Source organism: Helicoverpa zea, chromosome 23, assembly GCF_022581195.2.
Source record: "Helicoverpa zea isolate HzStark_Cry1AcR chromosome 23, ilHelZeax1.1, whole genome shotgun sequence".
Taxonomy (NCBI): domain Eukaryota; kingdom Metazoa; phylum Arthropoda; class Insecta; order Lepidoptera; family Noctuidae; genus Helicoverpa; species Helicoverpa zea.
This window is the reverse complement of record NC_061474.1, coordinates 7,540,028-7,566,805: the sequence shown is the minus strand read 5'-3', so window position 1 is coordinate 7,566,805 and position 26,778 is coordinate 7,540,028. Positions and strand designations below refer to the sequence as shown.

At 37.9% G+C, this 26,778-nt stretch overlaps 2 protein-coding genes across 2 annotated transcripts; both read right to left on the bottom strand.

The window, feature by feature from the left end:
- Positions 1-1,645: 1,645 nt before the first annotated feature.
- Positions 1,646-21,472, bottom strand: LOC124641998. The gene is made up of 5 exons (XM_047180286.1): positions 21,178-21,472; positions 6,816-7,274; positions 6,094-6,261; positions 4,543-4,678; positions 1,646-3,573 (listed from the first exon to the last, which is right to left on the bottom strand). The coding sequence occupies exons 2-5, from the start codon at positions 7,039-7,041 to the stop codon at positions 3,438-3,440; spliced, it is 666 nt and encodes a 221-aa protein (XP_047036242.1). The 5' UTR covers positions 7,042-7,274; positions 21,178-21,472; the 3' UTR covers positions 1,646-3,437.
- A 372-nt stretch (positions 21,473-21,844) lies between these two features.
- LOC124641860 (serine/threonine-protein kinase pelle-like) lies at positions 21,845-26,521 on the bottom strand. Its single transcript, XM_047180107.1, has 9 exons — positions 26,235-26,521; positions 25,449-25,748; positions 24,105-24,179; positions 23,515-23,671; positions 23,298-23,429; positions 23,077-23,203; positions 22,669-22,824; positions 22,247-22,449; positions 21,845-22,049 (listed from the first exon to the last, which is right to left on the bottom strand). Exons 1-9 carry the CDS (start codon positions 26,352-26,354, stop codon positions 21,883-21,885), a joined length of 1,437 nt encoding a protein of 478 aa, XP_047036063.1. The 5' UTR covers positions 26,355-26,521; the 3' UTR covers positions 21,845-21,882.
- Positions 26,522-26,778: the final 257 nt, after the last annotated feature.

Here is a 26,778-nt window from a genome sequence, read left to right as displayed (position 1 = left end):
TGTATTTGCTAGTGCTAGTCTCAAATGAGGGAAAATTGTACTTACAAATGTTTCAATCTCATAAGCTACCCTAGAATGTACGGTAGGTACTGTAAAATCTTTACATCTATCTTAGGCGATTATCACACTGCCCCGCATGATGCAGCGTAGTGCGTGGATGCGTTTTTTTCCGTTGTATGGAAATATCTCCGTTTGTATGGAAAACACGCATAGTCCAACACACTGAAAATGCATCCACGCGCGTTCATGCGGATCACGCACATACATGCGGAGAAACACGCACCCCGGGCGAGACGCAAGGTATGGCACACTGAATCCCGCAATGCCGCGCGTGATTTTGAATGGGCGTGACGTGTATATTTGAAAATGGAACTCGCTGTGCGTGAATTTACAAAACGCACCTACGCGCGTGAGTGCGTGAAAAACCCGCACGATGATGCAGATCTGCACTCCCGCAGGAACGCGCGTAGGTGCGTCGACACGCAAGATGCAGCGTGATGCGGGGCAGTGTGAAGATCACCTTACAAACCGCTACATCTCATTACCATACTCTCACCTAATTACTTTAAGTCGTAACAAGATTCTGCGGAGCTCCAAACAGCATCCTATAACATTTATCAGACAATGTTCGAACGTAAGCCTCTTTTAAAACGAACTCATATTCAGAAAGCTTTTACGAGAAACAAGGAAATTGTGTTTCTTACATCGGTTCTATTGATATTGTACGTACGTTTATTTCTATTGGTTATGTGGCTATTTGGCTTTTATTTCGGGTTTTAAGTACTTATTTAACGCTTGTTTTATGTATGGAAAATCATTAAAGTAAATCTCTCCCCTGTAAGTAATTTTTGCTTTCACGAACTTTGGTGCTTGCCTACCGGGAGTGAAGTCATGATAAGCAAATGCATTTTAGATTATGGATTGATGACAAACTGTTTCTTGCGCTTTCTGTGTGTATCAAACAATCTTAAGCCGATTTTGGATTTCAGTTAGTTATCCGATAGTTAATGCTATCTCATAGATAAATGCTGCTTATAATTTCTGTCAGACATGCTATGCGAAACATGTGAAACCGGAAATTACTTATAGTTTATCTGTCCCATAAATTCCTGAATATTGCTTAAAGGCTATCAGAAACTTTATCAGTAACCGGTGAAACTGGCCACAAGTCTACAATAAAAGAATAAGATAATTTACCAATCAATATTTATTCCAAAAAATAATACAAAATCAATAAAATAAGATTATTACATTGTATAAAATTAATACATAAGAGGTGTGTTTTAACCTAATGGCACAACTAATAAACAAAAATATGTGCTGATTAAATATTTATCTTAACCTTTGGACGGAAATAATGTTAAAAGTAAGAGTATACTATGTTACTTAATTGAAAAGAGTGTCTATGGAGTTCCTTGCCGGTTCTTCTCCATGAGGCCTCGGCCTCGAATCTCGCGGGCAGCGGGGCGGCGGCGGCGGCGGCGCGGGAGCGGCAGGATCTTACGCGTATAAATAATCAAATGGACCGGCCCTCGAATACAGCGGCGCGGGAGCGGCGCGGCGGCGGGCAACGAGCGGTGCGCTCCAGTCAAGCGGTGACCGCCCGCGTTTCGCGTCTGCATTGTACATTTTTTTTTGTGACGTATCAAAATGTCTTCTGACGTGCAAGAGCTAATTATTTCGGCAATCTTTGAAAGGACACCCATATGGAACAGCAAACACGACACTACACCGCTATAGTGCCCGCTAGTTTGGAGAACAGGTATGCGTTACCCGCCCCGCTGCCGCGCCGCCGCCGCTGCCGCCCCGCTGCCCGCAAAATTCGAGGCAGAGGCCTGAGAGTCAATTTCTTGGAACCGTGCAACTAGTTTGACGTTTCGAAAGAGCTTTTATAGACCTATTTATGAAATAAAAATTTACTTTGAATTTTTCTAACAATATAACAGTAAGTACTCTTACGGTGAGGTATACCATATAACTATAACGATAACCGAACCATTTTCAGTTGTCAAATTGCCGATTTGGCCAACGGGCGGCAAATATTCGGCTGGTTATCGTTATAGTTAAATGGTACAACTGAGCCCTAGCAGAATACATTTAATCTGTGGACCTGGTATATTTGAGGTTTTTTTTACTGATGGAGGTCGTGTCAAACTTAATGGCAGCTGGGAACATTGCACAAGTCCTATTGAGCAGAACCTATCTATAGGTATCAGCGTGTATGGGCACTTGAGAGAAGTTATTTGCTCTCTTTGCTCGCCATGAAGTTTGGCAAAGACGTATAAATTATTAATATCATGAGAGTAAAAGTTTCTCTTGTATATTTATGCAGATCTTTTTAAAAAGAAAATACATTTGAAAATAGATATACATTTTGTTCCTTCTTGAGTATATTATATGGATTTGTTCTTATGAGGTAATTATTGAATACTTAAAAAAATACTACTTTTGACCAACGAATAATTTCAAATGTTGCGTTTAAAGATTTCAAGAATCAAAAGAAGAAAGGACTTATTACAATACACTTTATTACAATACCAGCAAGTTTGCTTCTTGCGTAACAGAAATTGTCACAAACTATTTTATTTTAAGTTGAATACTTAGGTGAAAAGTTAAATTTACGTATAAGTTTAATCACGTTTACACATTTTATTATAAAACATTTACAATAATAATTACGGAGTTAATCACAACTTACTTTACGTTTAGAACTTAACCTAACATTCAGCCTTCTTACAACTTATAAATTATTTGGGGAATAAAATAATACAGTTTGGGGAAGTTAGGGGAAATTATATGCTAGTGGAATGAGTCTGAGCATTTCTTTCTACCTACTACATTTAAATCTGCCATTGTCGTTACTTGTCACATATTATAAAATCTATCCAGTCCATAATTTTTAGTATGAATGATTCGATTTTCTTAAGTGTCTGTCAAATTTTAAGTCCTATTTTGGTCAACTTCAAAGATCACTCGGTAGGTAAACCCCATAGAGAGATCTGCTATTGTGAAACAATGCATTTATGCAACAAGGTAAACTTTGTGCGATAGCATAGTTTGTCTTTTACATACAACAATTCTGAATAATGTATTATTACCAAAATATGTGTAGAAAAGTCTTACATATCTTATCAGAGTGTTCTATTTACTCAAAAAAAAAAATCGGTCACCGATTATCGGACGTAGGCGGGCAGCCTTAGAGAATTTTCAATTTCTGATTTTAGATTAAGAACTTTCAAGATTGCTTTCAGTATGTAAATGACAAGCAAACCCATACCTTAACACCGTTGTCTTAAGGGTGATTACCAATGTCTTAATTTAATAATTAAGACATTGGTAATTGGTTGGACATTAATTTGGACTATACCTTCACGATTGGCGTATGTAAATGACAATCTAAATCAAACCTTATGACCTTGTTTTAAGGTATAAAATGACTAATACAACATGATAGCTCCGTTGACTTTCTCCTCCAGTGCCGGCGCGATAGTGTCGATGTCCCGACCGTCCGCCATTGCTATGAGAATGCAAACGTCGTTGATGAATGCCGCTATGCTGGCTGATACCACCAACCTGGAATTGAAGAAATAATATTTTTAGTAATTGAGTTTTATTTATATTTTTGTGATTACTTTTTCTTTTGTATTTTCATTTGAGAAATATCGTCTCATTTGAACGTATTTTAACATTTTAATTTCAACTATACGCGGAAGGCCCTAGATGTTCTGCGAGTGCAATATAATAACGGTTTCAGAGTGCTGTTGGGGCTGCCAAGATTTTGTAGTGCGTCTACTATGTTTGCTGAAGCTCATACAAACGACTTCTATGCGATTATGAGAAATAAGACCGCCTCTCTGTTGAGTAGATTACGAAGCAGCTCCAATAGCATTTTGAAGACGTTATCTGACCTGAACGACTCCCGCATGTTGAGCCATTTTATAAAGGTCATAGTTCGTCAGGACATACCCTAAATAATTTTAATTTTAATTTACTAACCCTTAGGTATTAGCATAAGCATTACTAACAAGTGAGCCTATGTAGCTTCAATAAAATAAAAATTATTATTATTAACTAACTGTATTCGGTTTAAACTTAATATAATATGTAGTACCGTATTCCTTCGGTTCCATACAATCGTGTCAGATCCAAGGGCGGCCAGAAATTACTTGTTTTCTCAGAAATTAAACTTGTAAGTTGCATAAGATAAAGTCGATTCGGACGTTAAGTTTCATTAATGAGAAAATAGCTGATGTGGGGTTGCCCTAGGATCTTGGTTCAATGTATGTACTTATGGGAAATATTTGTGCGTTCCTAACTAATAGACTACTTCTGCTTACCAGAAGGGCAATTTAAAGACAAATATAAAGAGTCATTTATTCAAAGTAGGCTAAAAATATGCAAATGCTTTTTGGTCACAAAAGACTGTCCCCAAAATTAGCCCTTCACAAGATCAGCAATTTTATAGATTGTCTGCTATTGCCCCCTCCCAGGCCGATAACTTTGGTACGCTTAAATTTACATCATTCATCTACTTCTACGTACCAGAAGGACAGTCCAAGGTCAGCAGTGTCGTCAGAAGACCAGGTGTTGGCCAGATCCTCGTCCGACATGACGTTGTGCTGCAGTCTCAGGAAGTACTCCGTCAGCCAAACTGCTATCGCTCCAAGGCTGAATAGCACTGGAATGTGAAAATATTGTGTTTGAGTAACATAGTTAACAAAATTCCAGTTCTAAATAATACATATTATGTTTGTGCAAGTTTTAAACTTCAAGAAATATGTTTTCTTGCCATATTATAACTGACTATATTATAACTTTATGACGTACTAACGGTTTCCTCCGGCTTCATCTGCGTCCCAAAGGAACTTCTTCTCACACTCATATAAAAAGTAGGTAACCTATGTCCTTTCACATGCTCTCTACACTAGGTCTTTGAGTATCAAATGGATGGAGTTACATTCGCATGTATAATATCGGTAAAAAAGTAAAGTTTATATCCCGCTTAAGGTGGCTTTGGTGTCAATGAAGACGAGTGACATATGTAATTGCACATACAGGTACGCAATTTGAAGGAACATGTCTTCTTTCTATGGCTTACTCGGTGTAGCTTTATGATGTATATCTATCTCCACCTCAGTCCGTATCATTTAATACAATCATACCTTAACAAAAACAACCCCACCTGCTAAAGAGTTACTAATAACACCGCGCTCTCGCCGCCGACCCCAGCGCCGCCAGCACGCAGGCACCGCCCGCCGACACCACTGCTGCACCCAGCAAGGCTGCGGTGCCGCACCACGCCCAGGGAGTACGAAGTTCGCACCACGCCCAGCGACGGGAGGGATCAGCTAGTAGTAAATAAAAACCCACCTGCTCTGGTAAGGTTCTCATGTAAGGAGATTAGCCAACTGCGCAGGACATATGCACAAGCATTTGCGCAGACACAGGTGCACTCACTATTCCTTCACTCTCATAGCCTGATGGGACGGCAATTCGACACGACCGAAGAGAGACCAGGCGCAGGACCGACATTAACACATTAACATGCTCTCCGATGCACGGGTGTATCAATCACCAACTGCCAGGCTCCGGGCTGCTTTGTAAAAGCTAAACTAACGAGGCAGTTGCTAAAGACCCACCTGCTAAAGAGTTACTAATAAGCAGCGGTCTAGGCGAGCACCGCGCTCTCGCCGCCGACCCCAGCGCCGCCAGCACGCAAGCGCCGCCCGCCGACACCACTGCTGCACCCAGGAGGGCCGCTGTGCCGTACCAAGCCCAGGGAGTACGAAGTTCGCGGGATCAGCTAGTAGTAAATAAAAACCCACCTGCTCTTGTCCTGCCGTTCTCATGTAAGGAGATTAGCCAGCTGCGCAGGACATATACAGTGCACAAGCATTAGCGCAGACACAGTTGCACTCACTATCACTCCCTTCACTCTCATAGCCCGATGGGACGGCCATGCGACACGACCGGAGAGAGATCAGGCACAGGCATTGACGTACTCTTCGATGCACGGGTGTATCAATCACCAACTTCCAGGCTACAGGCTGCTTTGTAAAAGAAAGAAAGACCAACGAGGCATTTAAGACCCACCTGCTAAAGAGTTACTAATCAGCAGCGGTCTAGGGGAACACCGCGCTCTCGCTGCGGATCCAAGCGCTGCCAGCACGCAAGCGCCGCCCGCCGACACCACTGCTGCGCCCAGCAGGGCTGCGGTACCGCACCACGCCCAGCGACGAGCTGGGTGTGTACCCGCTTTTACTGTAACAGGGTGGATGTAGAAATTAGAGGAGTGTAAAGTGTTTCGTTAAAGATGAGATAAAAGGTCATTTGTTCAAAAGACAGTCCCCAAAAACTCCCGCCCTTCAAAACTTTCTATGTGTTTTTAGTCTAGAATCTATAACCCACGCAGACGACCGATGTCGCGGGCAGCAGCTAGTATTATACCTCTAATATAAGTACGGTTGTAATTAAACTAAGTAATTACAATTTATTAATTAATTACATTTCTATGACCATATACGTGACATTAGAACAAACTACAAGATTATTATCATATTACTATCTGCAAGAAACTTAATAGGACCAGTTTTACTTGATGATGAAATGGCACGAGGTTAGATATCTACATATTATTAAGTAAGTATACTATTAAATTGCAGCGGGTTACACATGCTTGTAGATACTATTCTTATAATCATCATCATCTGCCTAGCCTTTTTCTAACTACATTGGGTTATATAGGTTTCGTCAACATTCGTTAAGTAAAAGACATTACAGAGTTTAGAAATCAAACAAAAAATAAGTGCACTTACTGCTAAAATCATGGTTCCTCCACCCATATCCAAAGTTCAGCTCTTTCCGTCCTTCAAAGAGACCAAAACTGATCCTGCCTTCCGACTCCAAAGGGTTTGACGTTCTCCGCGCACGCGCATCGATCCAATGCGTAGTCCCCAAAGACGCCACTATCAACGCTATACACAAACACGAACCAAAAAAAGTCGCAAAAATCATCGACCGTTTAAACAAATTCAACTTCATCTTGATTTCAAACACTTTCACAGTCCAACCTAGTTCGCAATCAAACCGCTAGATGGCGTTATGTCACATTATATTTTTTCACATAGCTGTGCTCGGTAATTGGTTTGTTTTTATTATGTTTTCTAGCTATTCAAGTTGTGGGATTGTCTCTCTGATACTTCCATTGTTAGCAGCTTTGAGTACCGTCATAACAGTTTCCCTTGGTTGATCTTCGCACGGGGTGAGAAGAAAATCTGAAACAATCAAAGAAAATTTATTATGCAAACGGTTTATTATCTATTAAATTGTATTTTAAGTGGACTCGGATGGAGTGTTTCGTAATAATATGAAAGAAAGAGTAGTTTAATAATAGGTACACTTTTAAGAAAAGATTACGCAAAAACACATTTGCCCGTGCCGTTGCCACTTAATACAATCTGTCCGGAAAGAAATATAAATAAAATTTTATTGAAAGGATATCCTTAATCAATAAATAGACTTATCGACAATGAATGACATCCCATTAAGTTGAATGGGTGAAAGTAAATGGATGCAGGGCATTATTCAGTTTAACGTTACTCATCCGCCTTATTTTCGTAGATGTTGTAAAAGTTATGATCTTCCGAATATTCATTGCGTCATATTGGTTTTATCAGCGTGTTTGCCATCATATGACAGAACAGACGAGCTTCTGAGAGTAGCAGAGAAGAGAATCATCATGAAGAGTTAGTCCGTGTTAAAGACACGTTAAATTGGTCCTGGCTGTCATTCGAACCACTTTGGCAGTCGTTAATGGTAATTCTGACCACCAGTCTCGGTTGAGGAGATGTCAAATTTTGGATAGGTAGTGGACTTCTAAGATATGAATATTGGTGAAGTTGTCAAAAACGAGGTCTCCGAAGTTTACATCCGACCATGCGTAATTTACGCTACCTAACTATAAATACATGGAAAAGTCAAGATTACATAAAACTGTAGCCATAAATTATCTAAGATTTAAAACCGTTTTCAAACAGCCTTCCGTACAAAATAAACGTTAATTTTGATCTCACGATCTAATATTGCGTGTCGGGATTTGATCTGCCCTGCCATTAACTGCGAAAACAATTTGCGACGAAAGTTTAGTTTTATAATCATTATGGTAGCACATTTTACGCTCTGTTAGGTTTCCAACTTAAATAATAAAGTTATTCAGTAATAGATTCTTTAGAGAAATATTATTTTTGATAGCAAAATTAAGTTGCTTGGCTTCTTAAAAATGAATGTTTGCAAGAATTATGCTGCCGCTACAAAAATGGCGTTAACCCATTAATGTAGCACTGAATAATATAGTATTAATGTTGTTTATGTATCAGTAGTTTTTATTTACAAAATAACAGATACGTTCATTGAGATCCATCTTGGCAAATAATGAAAACATAGACACAAGCACATGATTTACCTATACAAGAATTATGTATATGCATCACGATTGCGTATATCGATAACATTTCGATCATCGAAACATCGAGATGACATCGATCATTTAACATCATCCATCTTCATCCCAAGATAGACTAAGATACTTTACTCATGAAGGCAATTCTCGATAAGAATAGTAGCAGTTACATGGCAAACTCATATTTTATTTCCAAAGATTCAATATGTATAAGATTACCAAATAACAGTGGAGTAACAGGGCTCAGGTGACATTCAATCAAGTACCGAATTTATGTACCTACAACTCGTATGAAAATCGATCCCGACCTTGCAAAAATAGACAACTTCGATTAGAAAAATAAATAAAAATATCTAGGTACGTATGATGACATTCATATTCAAGGTTAAAAAGACGTTGTAGTTGACGTAACATGCTAGCAATGTGTTAATATTCATATTATTGGACATGAAACCGGTCATTGCAAATCGGAACGTCTCGGATTTGTAAACGGCAGACGAACATGAATAAATCAATTAAGCAGAAATGTTTACGAATCTTAAGAGTTATCAATATTCTAAATAACATATCCTGAGAATGTTTTATTGGCAACAAGTAAGCCATTCTTCCAATAATATAAGAACAGCGAGAGATTTTTCTTTACTCGTTTGCTTCGCTTTCACAGACAAACGGTTGAGGTAAGGAGAAAGATGGCACTCTGGCCATAACGGGACTTAATTAAATATTGGACTCCAAATGATTTAAGGATCTTCAAGAAGAACTCCCAATATTAATATGTTTTATACCCAAGATTAACGTTTTAAACTAAATCCTAACTATCGTTGAAACACAGTTGGCCTGCATACGTCTGGTCGGCTTCCGAAGCCAGTTATTATGACCCGTGTCGACGGCGCGCGTTTGTTCCACGCGCTCCTCAAAGAGATGTCAGCAACCCCAGCGGGGCCCAGTAGGGCCAAGGCCTGCCGGGGCTGCGGGTTGTTCGAAAGAGATACCGCGGCCCTGGTACATAAAAGGCCCATGACGGAACACGACGGTTTTTAGTCAGTAAGAGTCTGACACTCCCTCTCCACTGCAAACCCACAGCGGAAGGGGTCATTTGATGATTTTTGACGTCATTAAAAAAAAAAAACCAGTTATTATGACAGACATGAACTTTAATACTTTGAATGTGTTTATAATTTGATTGCTGACTAATGCTTGAAACTAGAATATACGATTAAAATATTGATTCTTGTTTATTTTCTGATAAACAAGGTCAAGCCTATGAAAATGATATTTCCATGTAAAATATGTGCTTCGAAGAATTTGGTAAGCCGAAGTTGCAACTTCTCGAAACTTAGATTAGTACATATGTAGTGTGAAATATGTTTACCTAATTATTTTCAAGTTGCTGCAACAAATGATCTGCAAAATGAACATTACTTAGCTGTTGAAAGCAATTCTATTGATCAAGATGGACCGGTGGACAGAGCAAAAGTTAAAAGCAACAAAGATTTTATAACTGACTTCACCCGTTGCTTTTCAGTTCACACTAATGTTCTTTTCATCATTTTACTGGGGCTTCTTCACGTCAGCCCCGTAAAGAAACACAAATACAAAATTCCACTAATGCTTGTCGAAATTCAAATCGTATCAATACACGTAAATTGAAAACATTTCAACACGAATCAAGTCAATACAAAAAACAATCAGCATAGAATAACCATTTTCTACTGACTCACATTCAATGTGACACTTCATATGCGCCCAATAAAATATTCCAAGCACCAACAACCAAATGAAATCGCGATTCACACGGCATCAATGTCGATTTCACGCCATTCAAAAAGAGCCCAATATCAAAATTTTGGACTACTTTCTTTCAACATGTAACACATTGTAAGTACGATTTCACCCCATGCATGATGTAAATACACGGAGTAAGGGAAAATGACCAGAGATGCTATAATGCAGGTAGGTCAGGCGCGAATGTTAGTTTGTTGTAGTTGAAGAACTAGGTCAAATACGTACGGTGGGTATGACCAAAACGATCAGTTACGAGTGAATCAACGAGGCAATCAGGTCCTTTTAGACATTTGTCATCGATTTTTGGTATTACATAAAATTGGCGGGTCCTAGGAAGGCGTATATACGTAGTAACTATTATAGTAATCTGTGGTATAAGGGCGAAAACAGTAACATTCCTCGTCCCCGCACCCCCGCGAGATTTTCCGTTATGGCATCTCCGCTAATCATTTTCTTCTCCATGTGTAAATACATATTTAATTCATTCCTAACACCAGTATCGCATACGATGTGGGAAAGTCGGGTAAGATAGACAGTTTAATTGGAAAATGATTCTAAAAGGAATGCGGGGAAAAAGCTGCGTCTACGGTGATTCTGTGGCACATTTTCTAGAGAGTTCCTATATTGATGAAAGTGTAAGTGGAACCGACGAAGATTTATCTATACTTAAACCAGTTTTCTTTAACGCTGATTTCATATCTTCAGTATGTACACTGTACATCTAAGATTAAATACCATATTTGCGTGCATTCAACTCGTTAAACCATTTTGTATTGATGTCTAACCGGTTCGAGATTTCCTGCGGTATGTTCAGAAAGCTTGCTGCTTCTTATTTAAGTTTATACCATGATTGCCAAATAGTGTTTTATTTTGATTAAAATATGATAACTTTATTCCGGATTCCAGGTTTGCTTAACCAATACAGATGCAATAGGCATAAGTAATCCGTATAAGTTCTTCCCTGGTGTGGTCAATGGATAACCTGATCAAAGTACATGAAACAGTTCCAAAGTCACATAGCATGACAAGCCAACCTATATTCTTATACTTACAGTTCTTACAGCTACATAATTGGCGCCAATTACGCAAATCAGTATGCCACCACCTAATGAATCCTTTCAACCTTGACAATGGGTAGACGTAACGGACGTAGAGTATACGCGTCGCGTTCCACATGGCTGACCATAATATAAGGTCATTGTTATGCAGAACGTTTGAAACAAATGTGCAATGACATCATTTAAAGTTGGGTTATAACATATGGAGACTTTGTAGGGTCTAAAATCAGAAGTGTAGAGACCCGGATGAACGTTGAATCAATAATATAAAATGCCAATGATGTTAAAGATCGTGAGTCAGATTGACCAATGCATACGTCATAGGTAAAGTAAATCAGATTCTAGAAATGATTCAAATCCTAAAGACGGCTGCCCACAACAAAAAAACCCAACGAGTGGTAGTAATAGCATAATTAATTGGAATGGCATTTCTGGCCAATTAAACAAAAGATAACGTGTTAATTACAACAGACGTAATGACTAGCTGCATATTGTACCGACCCCAAAATTCCACAAAACCTGGCAGATGATGACACGTTGAGTTCCCTTGCACCCCATGCGTCAAACCATGGTTCAGTGCCCACAACGTAAGGTCATTGTTATTACAGCCGAATGTTTCAACCGAAATTCGAAACGGAATGCAATTAAGGCTGCCAGTAAAACATTTCGGCAAAAATATTTCAGGGTTTGATGTTGCGTGTGGAGTTATTGATTTCAATGTTCAGCTCAAAGTGGGGTCTCAACAAAAACATGATTTTAATAAAACTACAAAAAGTAATTTTTAAAACTACGACCGTGACTTTGAATTAGAAGTTTATCTGATTGTTAATAAGAACCGTAACGGTTTCTGAAGATTATGAATGGTCAAGATTTCATTACAGAGTTAGCTTAGGACCTGTATTTGGGCAATACAATGCACGTTTCTAAACACGACACTACCCATTTCAGGTATCGATAAAGCCGTTCTAGATATCAGATTTTCGAAACCAATGTATTGATTCATAGTATTGCAGCAACTGCTTTGGAAACTTACATAACCGGACCAAATCCTAAGCCATTGTCCATAAAACAATCATGATATGGAGACATGTGTGTCAATTGTTCTCCAATTTTGAGTTAATCCCTTGCATCATCAATTAGATCATATGGCTACTTTAATGGCTCCCACGTAGAAATCTTTATGACGAAGCTGAACCAAAGCAGAACGAATTTAACATCATGGAGTAAACGGTGATCTTTGAACCGGGCAATGTAAACAAACGAAGTTTTCTTTTGATGCGGAAGATTTGTATCGATTGTAGGCTCGATCAAGTTATGCAATAATCCATTTAAATGGAATTTCTTTTCAAGCTTTCGATCGGTTACTAATCTTGAGGCCAGTCTGCGGTGAATAAAATAACCGCGAAATCAATGCTCAAATGTCGGTGGTATCTTTCTGACTTGTATCTAAGCCTGAAGCTAGATTAAATAAATATAACTAATATTAATAAGAACTGTCGTTGGTGTCTCTCAAAAACCTTTAAGGCCACCTTTCTTAATCTTAAAACCAGCTCACGTAACGTATGACTAAAATTACATGCAGTTTTCCTAGTATCGCTTACATTGCGGAAGAGATGTCTTGCGACCGTTTCCTTATATGCACTGGACAGTTTCTAGATTCTCATGACTTGTATCTCATGTATGGGAGTAGTGATCCAATTTCTTGTTAGTTTTATCTGGATGATCTTTTGTTTTTTGGAGATTTGGATAGCCTATTCTGGTAAGGCCTTCGTCATCATATACTAGGGTTTGTTTAAGTAATTCTACACTCTATCATTCTTTGCCAGTTTCTATGTGGACATCAGAAACATTTAGCACATAGTTCTAAAATCATCATTAAGAGCTATATTAGGTACAGCAGCAAAGGATGAGTTCAATCAACTTAATGATGTTTCACAAATAACAGTACCATTACTAACCCTGAACAAAGTAAATTATGATCTAAATTATACGTACAAACCTGTACCATCCATTGTATCGTCATGTATTTCATAACGTATGACCTTCCCGTCTATGAAACAATACATATTGATGCCCCTATTATACTTGGCAACTATTGTGAGCCTGCAAAGCTTTTACACGGCAATTTTAATTATATTTATAACAGCAATTACTGATAGATATTGCTACAACACGTTAGTGTTATTGAAATTCTTCAGTAATGGATTAAACAGGCGTTTTTAGGGTTCCGTAGCCAAAATGGCAAAAACGGAACCCTTATAGTTTCGTCATGTCCGTCTGTCCGTCTGTCCGTCTGTCCGTCTGTCACAGCCGATTTACTCGGAAACTATAAGTACTACAGTGATGAAATTTGATGGGAATATGTGTTGTATGAACCGCTACAAAAATATGACACTAAATAGTAAAAAAAAGAATTGGGGGTGGGGCCCCCCATACATGTAACTGAGGGATGAAATTTTTTTTTTCGATGTACATACCCGTGTGGGGTATCAATGGAAAGGTCTTTTAAAATGATATAAAGTTTTCTAAAAAACATTTTTCTTAAAGTGAACGGTTTTTGAGATATCAGCTCTCAAAGTCGTAAAAAGTATGTCCCCCCCCTCTATTTTTATAACTACGGGGTATAAAATTCTAAAAAAAATAGAGGTGATGCATGCTAATTAACTCTTTCAACGATTTTTGGTTTGATCAAAGTATCTCTTATAGTTTTTGAGATAGGTTGATTTAACTGTAATTTACGGAACCCTTCGTGCACGAGTCCGACTCGCACTTGGCCGGTTTTTTTTTGTATTAATGAATTGAGATGGTTAATGTTAGCAATTATTTCAGTAACATTTAGAGTATAGCGAATTGAGATTCTGAAGGGTTTTAGAATTAATCCTGTTTGAAAATATTCAGAACAAAATGCTTGTTTTGACTCTGTTACTATCCTTTGATACCATTTTCATGCAATATGCATCAAATGGCACTTAAAAAGCGTATACAAATATAATAAATCTGAAGAGTTTGCTTGAAAGCGCTAATCTCAGATGAATCTTTCAGTGATAGATAGCCCATTTATCGGGGAAGGGTAATGACAACTTTTTATCCGGATCAGCGAACTAAGATGACACCGGAAGCTAGTTCCACATAAGCCGTACTAGAAACAAGGAAGTCCAGTGTCAATAATGATTTCTCAAGCACTTCACCTATTAAATGAGCAGCTTAGCACCTCTTAGGTAACGAGTTTCCTCAATCACAATGTTACTTCATTTCCATCAGCGATTACAAAATCATTTCCTTGGGTGCTTTTCTCAACTAACTTCCTCAGTCCATCATTGTTAGTCAGTTCAAGTCTTTGTTCACTCAGTCATGCTTTCAGTTAACTTATTGTATAACTGGTCATAACCAGTTAATTATTCACAGTGAGTTAACAGTTCTCACAGCAGTTAAACATCGGTTTACGGTACATTTTGTTTGTCGTGCTTTAACTGAGATGGTCAATTTGGATCGGATGTAGTTCTTCTAAGTAAATGGATTTCAATGGTTATAAAAACCAATGATCGGTTAAATTCTTATGATAATTTCAAACGGATACAGGGATTCTTTTATTATTAGCCAAAATTATAGACATGCGTTAACAGCGATAATAAAATCAATTCACAATAGTATCTTGACGGAAAATAACGTGAACTAAAGGTAGAATTCCGTGGGTCGCGGCTTACGCAGCCGCGCGCGGCTTACGACAGTCGTCGGCCGCGCGCGACAATAGTCAACCTATGAAAATGTATGGCGTCGCTGCCGAGGCTCGCGACAGTCGCGCGCGGCCGACGAAATTCGTAAGCCGCGCGCGGCATTGTGTTGAAATTAGTAGATTTTGTTCGTCCGTTCCCTCTAGTCGAAGTGCTAATTGATATCCTTGAAGAAGAAGAGGATGACGTATTGCTGTGGCTGTATTATGAAAATAGATTACCAATCGACCCTATTTTTAAAAAGTAGAAATGATGAAGGATACTACCCAATACTGATTCAAAAGCATTTGTATTGTAATGAAAACAAAAGGAAGTTTTGCCGACTAAATAAAAAACGATTCAATTCTGGTTTTACTAAAATTATATAGATGTTACTAAGGCCTCTGCCTCGAATTTTGCGGGCAGCGGGGCGGCAGCGGCGGCGGCGCGGGAGCGGGGCGGGCAACGCATACCTGTTTTCGAAACTAGCGGGCAGATCGCGCGGCGCTATAGCAGTGTAGTGTTGTATTCTGTTGTTTGCTGTTCCATATGGGTGTCCTCTCAAAGATGGCCGAAATAATTAGCTCTTGCACGTCCGAAGACATTTTGATACGTCACAAAAAAAATGTATAACATTATGCCTACAATGCAGACGCCCAACGCGGGCGGTCACCGCTTGACTGGAGCGCAACGCTCGTTGCCCGCCGCCGCGCCGCTCCCGCGCCGCTGTATTCGAGGGCCGTTCCATTTGATTATACGCGTAAGATCCTGCCGCTCCCGCGCCGCCGCCGCCGCCGCCCCGCTGCCCGCAAAATTCGAGGCAGAGGCCTAAGCGCTAGACCATGTTGAGATGCATACGGCCGCGCGCGGCTTACGAAATTCGACAGCCGCGCGCGACTGTCGCGGACCTCGGCAGCGGCGCCATACATTTTCATAGGTTGACTATTGTCGCGCGCGGCCGACGACTGTCGTAAGCCGCGCGCGGCTGTCGTAGCCGCTATCCACGGAATTCTACCTTAAAGATCAATTAAATCCGGCAAAAGAAATGAGAAAGTTAAAGTTGTTACAAAAGCAAAAGCCACTAACTATAAAACTATAAGAAAAGGTACTGCAATCGACAATCAAGCAATCAAAACGGAGTAGAAGGCTTCACTAAAGATGAAACCTATTAACGACCAATCAAGATAGCAGCAAACACGTATTTACAAACAAACTAATGTCGTATTAATCGCTTTACGCACAGCAATACATTAACCTCAATTAGCTGAAGATTCTAACTTGCACGATAAATCTGCTCTCATTGTTTTTGCTTCATTCATTGAAGTCTCGTTCAACATGTTGTGTAGGTACTTGTTGAATCAAGAGCAAGTGTAACGGAGATGGAAATACAAATTGGTATAGCGGTGATTTGGTTTGATTTGAGGAGTTTTAGGAAAATATTTTGAGGATATTTAACCAGATTGTAAGCCATATTCCAAATGGGACTTGGATTTGCTAAAAGAGTCAGTACTTTAGATTACAAATTTTTGGGAGCCTACGATTCAAATTGCTTTAAATTGTGCGTGTAATGTGACTCAAAGTAGGCCTAGTATTATAGACAAAAGCACTAGTAAACATAAGGAACAAATCAAATTTAAAAAAATTCAGGAGGATGGAAACGTTCTCCATGGGATTATTTTATACGTACCGTAAAAATACATCCCTATCCAAATATGGATCACTTAAGTGTACCATATTACGTACCCCAGACGAATAAATCACATTACAATTCTATTGCAATCGAAGATATCTATCTTCATAAGGTTAGTTCACCGCGGAAACAGTTCGTTCAGCCAACGAACTCTTACATAACCATCGCAATTTACCTTATTAGGCACACCTGATCCCTGTTCAATGAAATCGGGTGAAAACATCGTGAACCAACGTTTCAAATTTAATGAACGGCAAGCCATTGGAAAGTATTACTGGATAAATTTCTAAATCATTGCTGCTGTATTATAATTTGTTTTTACGTCTATGTTTAAGTTGGAAAGCGACAGTTTTAAATGGTCCTTAGTTTGAAGTGTCTTTATAGTTATGGTTTGTAGTAGAGAGGTGCAAGAAGAATTTGCATTTGCTAGGGTCTCAGATTTTGGTCTTTTATTATCACTGAATCTTGTTATCTCGTTCTTATTCTTCACTTAATTACTCATTCCTGTTGTATGTACAGTTCTCATCCATTCTCATTTTGATAGCTATGTTTATTTCTAGGTGTAGGTTTCAAAATCAATTCATAAGTTAAGTAATCCATTCATCTCTTCATCCCGGTTTCGTTTCTGTAAATTTTTAACTTTATCCTGCTTATTAGTATGCTCGTGTATTTTTTGTTTTCTGCCGAGTGCAAGCCTAGTAAAGATAAATCTGCCAGCCTAATTACAATTATGACCAATTTGTGGAGCAATGTATTTGTTCTTGGACCGTGCATGTCTGCAACCTGCACATACAATTGGCGTGTGATTTTTCTCACGAGCTGCCTTCACTGTTTAGAAGACTATTCAAATTGAATTAAGTAGTTACACTTGGAACATTGTTTATGTTTCTTGCGGTTGACTCTGATTATTGAGAGCTTATGGATGGTATCGTTCTCTCTTACCTAGTATTTGAAGTGTATTAGAAGAAAATCAAGTTTCTCTAATAGACCCTGTTATTAAAGAGCATCTTCTTGACTGCAATAATAGCACATTAAGCTATTATTTGACTTATGTACTTCTACTGTAGACATAATCAGTACCAGTGTAGGAGGTCGAATTGTATGGAAGCCATATTTCATAATAACCTCTTATAAAAAATATTTAGCAAATTACCATTCATCTGCTAACGTTCTTGACCAATTTCTTAGTACATTGACAAAAAAAACCGCGAAACCTCGCGTCAACAATAATGCACACGTAATCTGATGTTTAGCGAACGTTTAAGTTACAACATAGGAAGAGCAAAAAAATAAAGAAATTAGTTCGCTTTGTGGACAAAACTAGTGCCATGACGGATTCTTGTAAACAATAGTCAGTGTGCTACATTTTGAATCACAAAATTTAAGCGATTATGAACTTTATGACTCTAGATTTTAGGTGTGGTTCGAATGCATCAATATTTTTTGTGCAGCGTTGAATTTTATATTGCAAGCGTTAAGAGTTAGTCGTCAAGATGTAAAAACTCGACGCCGGAGATGTGTAATGACTAAAATAAAACAAACAAGGTTGTTGAACACCTTTTTTGGATGGCGCAACTCATAAGGAAACACCTACAGACACAAGGGAACTATTTTAGAGCCTGATCGAGTTTCTTCTGAGGGAAGAGTAATATCGCAATGGCAAAGTCACGATGAGTGACTTCAAGAGTCTGATCAAAAAAGGTTTTAAAGAGTAAGTATATGATAATTTTGAACACCAAGTTCGCCTGCTAATCAAAGGTAAAACTTCGCATAGAACGATTGGTGACGAGTTCGCACTATCGTTGTAAAACGATATGAGCTTCTATCCAAAAGGACAACACATCAAGTTATTCTTTTATGAACTTGAGACGTCTACATATATATCTGTATACGCATTTTGAATCTCGAACAATGGAAGGAAAACAGAATATCTACTCAAGGAAGAACATGTCTGTGTTGTGATTAAAAAGTTACGTCATAATGACAGATGAGTTTCGGTGGCTTTATTGTAATTACGACTGTCATTTGTTATTATTTTCCATATGAGGAAAATCATTACATGTCTATTTTGGGAAATTTTTATGTGCCGACGAATAAAGACATTAAAATGTGATTCTCAAGGCAGCTGCCATTGTAAGCAAAGTCTTCCAAGACACCATAAAGTTTGGCAAATTCACTCTGCAAATAAATATTTTTGGAAGAATCCCTTTTTTCCGGTTGAAACATTGCGCTTTTAGTCAGTTGAATTTAAATATTTCCCAAATAGAGCATTAGTTAAGAATTCAGCCCATACCTTCAATAATAGTGTTCATTATAATTCAAACAGTTAATAGAAAGTGGAAAGTAAAAACCATGGTGAAAACTACTTCACGAATATACGCCCATATTAAACAGCTCATAAAAGTTAACTATGGCGTTTTGTAGGCAGAATGCATCCAGTTAATTTGCAATATTCAACTTTAAACTACATTTGTAAGTAGATTACATAACTTTAGACCCATAATTTATTCTGCTTCAATAAGTTGTATCTACCGCAACATAGCTATATGCGTCTACTTTGCACTGCATCTCAGGTTCAATTCCAGGGTCAGGGAGAAATAACTGTGTGAGTTTTAAGTAACTTCCGGAAAGTAACCCGGCGTTTGGTGGTGGTACAACTGTGCTTCAAAGAAGTAGGCTGAAATCAGCACTTTTTGAATGTCAAATTTACAAAACACAGCCCCCAAAACGCCCACCCTTCGCCACTTCTTATGTGTTTTTACTGGGAAGAAGAAGTGGTGGAACAAACTCCCTAGCAATTGTCATCCTATTGGTCTATGCGAGGGCACCTGCATTTATGCAATTTATGCTTGTACCCTACAATCTATTCTTATGGCTCTGGTATGTATTGTTAATTAATTAATTGAATTTACCAAAAACCATTACATTTGAGTTACTCTATCCAGCAACAGAGCTGTATTTCAGACTGAATTTCCAAAAGTTAGACAGAGAATGTATATCACACAATTCTAAAGTATGTCATAATAGTGCTCTGAAGTACTTAAAAGGAAGTAGATATAACTGGAACATGGAAAAATTATCATGGAATCTATTAATTACTTTTTTCCTTTAAGAGAGATATAAAGTATGTACATACAAGAAAGATATAAGTGTTAATAGATGTGTTAATTATATTAGTACCTACATCTGTTGCACAATTGAACTCGAACAGCTTCTTCAAATGGTGTTACTTATGTGAAAAGAAAGAATGTTAGATATTCTTTTCAATTTTAAACAATGTTTCTTGAGCACAAATATTGATGAATACATCCAATTGTGCTAAAGGTTAGCCAACACAGCATATAATGGCAATTCATTTTCCTTTGCATTGTTATGCCAAACACAAACACTAATTCTTTGGTTAAGTATGAATGAGAGAGGGAGACTAACACCCAAGAAGTTATGGATGGAAATTAGGGAAGCGGAAAACATATTGCGCAAACCCTAAATTCGAATTTGGAACACAAATTAAGCAGACAAACACACTTACTTGATGCACACATGCATATACAAATGAATATGAGTGGCGCTCTAATACTTTTGGTAGAGAGGAAGGCAAGGCATCTCAAATTGGTTGAATTCCTTAGCAAGTTTTACTGCTTTGTATTAGCAAGGTCATACAGAACATCTCAAAAGATTGGTACCTAAAGCTATCATTGCAATGTTGAATGAGTGGTGCAATCAATTGTTTTCTTACAATATTGCAATAATTGAAATTCAATGAATGGCTTAGTAAAGTTAGTTTTAAAAGTTCAAGAGCTCGTAATTTTTAAATGGCCTGTGTAAAATCCATCAAAAAGTTTGTTTCTTAATTTATTTTTTAAATTATATAATTACAACTTTTTCTAAGACAACCCACTGACCAAAAATGTAAACCTCACAATAATGCATTGAAAGCATAAGAACAAAAATAATCACTGAAGAGGTAGGCTTTTAATTTTGAATTAAGTACTGATAAAATGTGGCCTGCCACAAACAGTGGAGTGCTAAAAAAGAAAAAAATGCCCTACTATTATGCTACATACATACTATAGATATACTACGTCATATGGTTTTACAGAACCTGTGATGTTGTTTTATACTACTAACTTAGCTATGAAATAAAAACTACGGTAGCTAAATTTACCATAGAACAGACACATTGACCCACTAGAGATCCCACAAAAGATACGCGTGCCCAGTAATTACAAGCGAGATACACATCTACTATTTCAAATAGCGAACACACAATTTACTTGTAAAATAAACTAAACGCTCATAACTTTCGATAAACCTCCGACTAGGCAGTTATTTGCACTTTCTCAAGTCAAATATTACGAACAAAATAACGGAATATCTTACTTGTAAATTACACAACATAACTTGAGAATTTGAGTTTGTTATTCCAGTAAATGGCATCGTATCCTGGTTTTATTTTATAAAAGTGGTTATCCTTACCTTTGAATCACGGCCTTGTTTCAAAAACTTTCAAGTAAAGGATATAAACTTGTTGACACAAAAAGTTAAACTTGATCACTTAGCTTCACTTCGTTTTAATTAACTTGTATTAATATTCACATTCCGTTCCAACAAAGAGTATACATAAGTTATGTTATTAATTAAAGTCGTTCCTTTTTCGTTGTTTTTACACTGAATTTATTAAGATTTTAACACAAACTTTCGAAACTAAAGCAGTCGAACTTTCATGCGTGCGTCAACCATTGCGTTCGGAAACTCACTCGGCTTGTTAGCCAATGAAATTGATCACACAGTCTAGCCACGAGCGAGCCAACTCGAAACGACCACAGATTCAATAACCTGTCTGGCACTTTTTTATATCAGCAACATTTAAGATTATTATAATATGTAGTAAGCCCTAATAATGGAATTTAAACTCATAATATTTATTTGCTTTAATTACACATAGAAGTACCTCCTGTGCCGTGATTGCTTAGTAACTGCATGCAAAAATCGATTCTGACTGACGCTATTGACTCATGACGCGGTCACCAGTAACAAATTACTTTCATGGCAAGAATTTTGCGACGACTGGAGCGGGAAATTCAAATGTCCTTTAAATGCTGCCAGTGAATCCTCATATAGGATAGGAATAAATACATTTTCATCGAAGAATTCAGACTTTATTTATGAATTGAAGCATTTTTAGTCATTAACAGGTATTTCCATTTCATTAAGTTCTTTAAACACATCGAGCATGGTGGGTCGTAGTTTGTAAGTCTTGGTGCAGTGCAGGCCGAAGTTGATGAAGGCGCGGCACATTGCAGGGCTCGTGTGCATAGAACCGCGCAACACCGGGTCTTCTAGGGTCGCTGGAATTTATTTATTTATTTTTAGGATAAAAAAAACATATGTGAATAATATTGATAAGTAATCCACAGCAAACATAATGTCGGCTTGAAACGTCGCACAAGTCGCTGCGCAAGAACCATTTTAAGGGGACTGTTATGTCAGTTTTAAGTTAGTTGTAAATTACCATTGTATTTGGCGAGAACTGTCCTAAACTTACCCATATCAACATCTTTCTTCAGCAATTCCTTTATGTGTGCTAAAAGCAGTTGTTGGGGCCTTGTCTCGTCGATCACGCGTAGTGCAGTGGCGACCTCTAAGATCACCACGCCGAAACTGAACACATCGACCGCTGGGGTGGGTTTACGATCGCGAAGGTACTCGCCAGGAAGGTACGGCCATGAACCGTTTAGTTTTTTGCTCCTTTGGATAGAAATACAAAATATTTGATTTTGGAACAGTTAAAAAAACCGTCCAAGAGCGAGTCTGGCCAGCTCATTGTAGGATTCCGTAGTTTTTCAGGTATAGTTTTTCCGACCACATGATCTCAGAAAAAATCTTGAAAGCCCGAAGTACCTCAATGTACAGCGACTCCTCTTGGAAAATTGGGTTACTAATTGGTAAAAGAAAAATAATACGTACTTTGGTACATTTCCATTGTTCGATTTATTACTATAGACAGTAGCTGCACCGAAGTCCCCAATCTTTGGTGTTAGGTTTCCATCCAATAAGATATTGGCTGGCTTTATATCACCATGGATGAGCGGTTCTCGCATTGTATGCAGGTACAAAAGTCCTCTGAAATAAATAATGGTAGACATTACAAACTACATATGTACACATATTGAGCAAAAACAGCAAAACCTAAAGAAGCAAATGTTTTACAGTTTCAATCAACCGAGACTAACAGTTTCACGTAGGTACGGGTATCGTGCTACCCAGAATCAGGGTTTTATAGTTTAGATAAACTGCATCTGGTGAGATTGGGTGCTGACACTAACACAGCATAAAAACAAATGACAAAACATCAAACAAAGACTGTCAACTCACCGAGCAACTCCATGCATTATGTTATATCGCTGCAACCAAGTGAGCGGTGGGTGAGTCCTGCCTTTTAATCGTTGTAGCAACGATCCTCCTGGCATGAACTGGCATACTAAAACACATTCTTCTGAATCTGAAAAATCAAAAATTAATACATATTTATCAAAAACCATAAACTGTCGTGCCGGTACTGGTAGAGGCACATCCCGCTCGCCACTAGTACATACCTCCGAGCGAGTACCCGTAGAGCGGCAGTATGTTGTCGTGTCGGGCCTTATTGAGGGTCATCTCGTGAAGCAGTTCCCTGTTACGATCGTTGCGAAGACGCTTCACTGCCACCGTCAAGTGCTTCCACTCGCCTGCGAATATCACATTTCTATAGATATACGCGAACGAAAGTTTAGAAGAGAAACAAAATGGTGCGACTCAAATATAAGTAAGTACCTTTGAACACCTGTCCAAAGCCACCAGATCCCAATAGATTGTCTTCAGACCAGTTGTCGGTCGCCTCCTCCAGTTCCTTATAGCTGATCTTAGGAATAGCGAACACTTGTCTAGTCGTGATCTCCCCTGTTGATATGCCATATGTTACTGATGCTATCTGTGGGATTTTCAGAAGGAAACAGATTAGGTTTGTTTCTTGAATTCTGAAAGGGACAGCCGGCAGCTCACTGCCTTCACTAATACTACAAGCTCGAACAAGTTTCTGTCACTATTTGAATCGATCAATAAAGGTGTAATATGTTCTTAAAGATAAATATAAACATCGTTTCATTTATCTGCATTAAATATAAATAGGACAGTTTTATGTATGCGGACAAAAAAGTAAAAACAGCGCGGGTAAAAACCCACGCTTATCGAAAAAGCGTTTCATTCAGATTTGTCAGAAGCTTAATGAGTTCTAGAGGTTAGAGGTCAAATCGATTCATGTAATAATATATTTATAGCTCTATTTGACTGCGTAGAAATAATTATCATTGAGTAACAATTGAAGCGTACGTTATTAAAATTAGTGATCATATAAAGTGACTTACCTCATTAAAGTTCATGGAGTCATTATTCATAGACGAAAAATTTTGTAAAGACGATGTATTGGGCAGCTTCTCACCCTAAAAAAAGCATATTTCAGACTATTAGATTACTGCCGGGACTGCGGCATTTTTCGAAAGAGTTACTGTGGCTCTGGTACAGTCAACTTCAGGTCAGTGGTAACAGTCTTATAGGAAAATCGTACTTATTACTATTGGGTTAAGGTGCATGACAGTTACCACTGATGTGCAGTCTACCGTACATACTTAGAGGGCTTAATAAGGGACATGGTGGGTTTTAGTCAGGAAAAGTCTGACACTCCCTCACGCTGCACCCATAGCGGAGGGATCATTTGAGGAGTTCCCATAAAAAGACAACATATTTATCATTTTTAGATTTCTATGCGTGTTATAGGTAATTCCCGGATTCTGGCTACCCGATACGACTGTGTGTGATGCTTCTATAACAAAATATAATTGTTCAATGTGTTTATTTTACGGTTGTATGCATAAAGGGGTCTCTTGAACGTTTAATAATAATGTGAGGATCGAGGCCTCACAAAAAGCGTATTCAAGGGCCAATAGGTGGCCAAAGTTGATGAATTTGCCTGTTTTGATACCTAATGACGTTTTACGCTTGTGTATTCTTTTGTTGTCTAGCTCCGGGCCTCAAGACGAATGTAGCTCTTTATATTCACAAAACATTGATTCCTAAAAACATTATCTCCACTGATGTTTTGTTACTTTTAACCCTGAACCGGACTCCGATAAGCTATTTAGTGTAAATGAATATTAAAAATAGATTGTGTTTTTGGAAATTTAAACATTATTCAAAGTGGATTAGAGATGGTTTTCAAACGTAGATCATCCGCTTTGGACATCGTTTTAATAAGGAACCATCTAACTACGTCATTTTATTGCCTATTGTTTTTATAGATGTGAACTGTGGGTGGTGACAATTTCATAGAATCAAAATATTATTGTACCTAAATTCTGATAAACATGTTGATCGAACCCAACTTCTAGGTATCTATTGAAGAAATGGATTTTACAATTAATTATATTATATAACTATTATTCTCATTTTAGTATTTATTTACAATTCCCACAATAGATAAGGAAGCATTTAATATGTAAGTGACAAGACTTGTTTCGAAAAATGGGAAAACCCTGATTAAATATATTTTGTTGATATGAATGAAGTATTTGAGCAGCGGGGGGGAAGGGGGATGTGACATAATACCACTTTGGCAACCCCCTTGCCTTAGTTTTGTCATGATTGAAGTAAATGTGAGCGGAAAATAACGAATTAGATAGTATGAATTATTAAGTATCCGCGTTCGCACTTACCCTTTCTATTTGCTTTACAATCCAAGGAATTGAGTTAATACTGCCATTTGTCTGTTCTGAGCCCTTATCCATTTCATTTTCTTTTTCTTTTTCCATTGCATTTAAACTTTTTTTTAGTTTAATAATTTTTCTGTGCAAGTCTTTCCTCACGACAGGTTTTAGGCACACGAGAGCATCCAGGTATTGCATTTTGTACAAATAAAGAAAAAGTTCTTCTACTTTATGTACACCTTGTCCCCATTTTTGTAATAAATATTCTGATGGTGATCGCTCTTGTCCATGTGCTGTTTGTTCCATGTACTAAAAAAATAAATAAGACACATATTTTATAGCAGTTTTTAAATATACATTTTAGTTGATGTTTTTCTTTTTCGCCCGAAGAACTGCGGAAAAAGACCATAATGGGTACCTATTTATGAACTCGATTCACTTGCCAACGTTATCGTTTCTTTGTTTATCAGTCTTCACTTTTCGACGTTAAATAAAAAAAGACAGCGCTAACTCATATTTTTTTAAACAGGGGTCATTCCTGGGCCATTCCTCATTCAGCTGTTCCTCCCCGGGCCTCTGACATCAGACAGACCACTTTAGATACTTTGGTATTTAATATTGAGTAACACACAGTATGATAATTTTATTGTTACACATTAGTATTCTGTAATATGTGTTATTAGGTATTAAAAGCGAGATACTTATTGAAAGTTCAAAATTCCCACCAATACGCCCCATATTTATTAAAATTCGGTATTCACACAGATAATAATCTAATTGATGACAGGTACTCACCGTAATTTCAAAAGGAGAATACTCCATCCAAATTCCTGCAAGGTCCTTCCACGAATTTTCGAAATCCAGGAGTCTGCATAACTCCCTATTTATTTCGTACGGCAATTCATTAGTGTACATTTTTATTTATTGTCCCATCGACTCAAGGGGCAACAAAGTCAATTAAACTACCGAATAATTCGCTTTTGATACTTTTTTTCCCAAAAAATATTGCGTAAAATAAATAAAAATTGCGTTTGTTATGGTCTCGCAGTTTCTTATGAGTAACAGGGTGTCCCGCGTTTGCTGATAGAACACTGACTGACAGTCGATTATGATTATCACTGTTGTCATGAGTCAACCCTACGAAATGAGGTCAATGTATGACGAATGCAGGTTCCGTTTATAATTATTTTAAAATTATTTATTAGGGTTTTTCTTTTTGGTTTGGTTAAACATTTTACCTACCCATCATACCTTCTGTTAATATGTGTATCATTTGAAAAGCAAGTTTTCTATTATGTCATACTTACATCTTAATATTACATTTGCTTTTATTTACTTG

What these genes read in the sequence shown, in the direction of transcription:
- LOC124641860 (XM_047180107.1), bottom strand. Translation starts at nt 26,354, where the DNA reads ATGTACACTAATGAATTGCCGTACGAAATAAATAGGGAGTTATGCAGA. An exon ending in ATTCTCCTTTTGAAATTACG is followed by an intron (nt 25,749 to 26,234) that starts GTGAGTACCTGT and finishes TTATTTTTTTAG; the next exon opens with TACATGGAACAAACAGCACA. An exon ending in GAAGAAAGATGTTGATATGG is followed by an intron (nt 22,050 to 22,246) that starts GTAAGTTTAGGA and finishes AATAAATTCCAG; the next exon opens with CGACCCTAGAAGACCCGGTG.
- LOC124641998 (XM_047180286.1), bottom strand. Translation starts at nt 7,041, where the DNA reads ATGAAGTTGAATTTGTTTAAACGGTCGATGATTTTTGCGACTTTTTTT. An exon ending in GATTAGTAACTCTTTAGCAG is followed by an intron (nt 4,679 to 6,093) that starts GTGGGTCTTAAA and finishes TTCACATTCCAG; the next exon opens with TGCTATTCAGCCTTGGAGCG. An exon ending in GACCTTGGACTGTCCTTCTG is followed by an intron (nt 3,574 to 4,542) that starts GTACGTAGAAGT and finishes CTTCAATTCCAG; the next exon opens with GTTGGTGGTATCAGCCAGCA.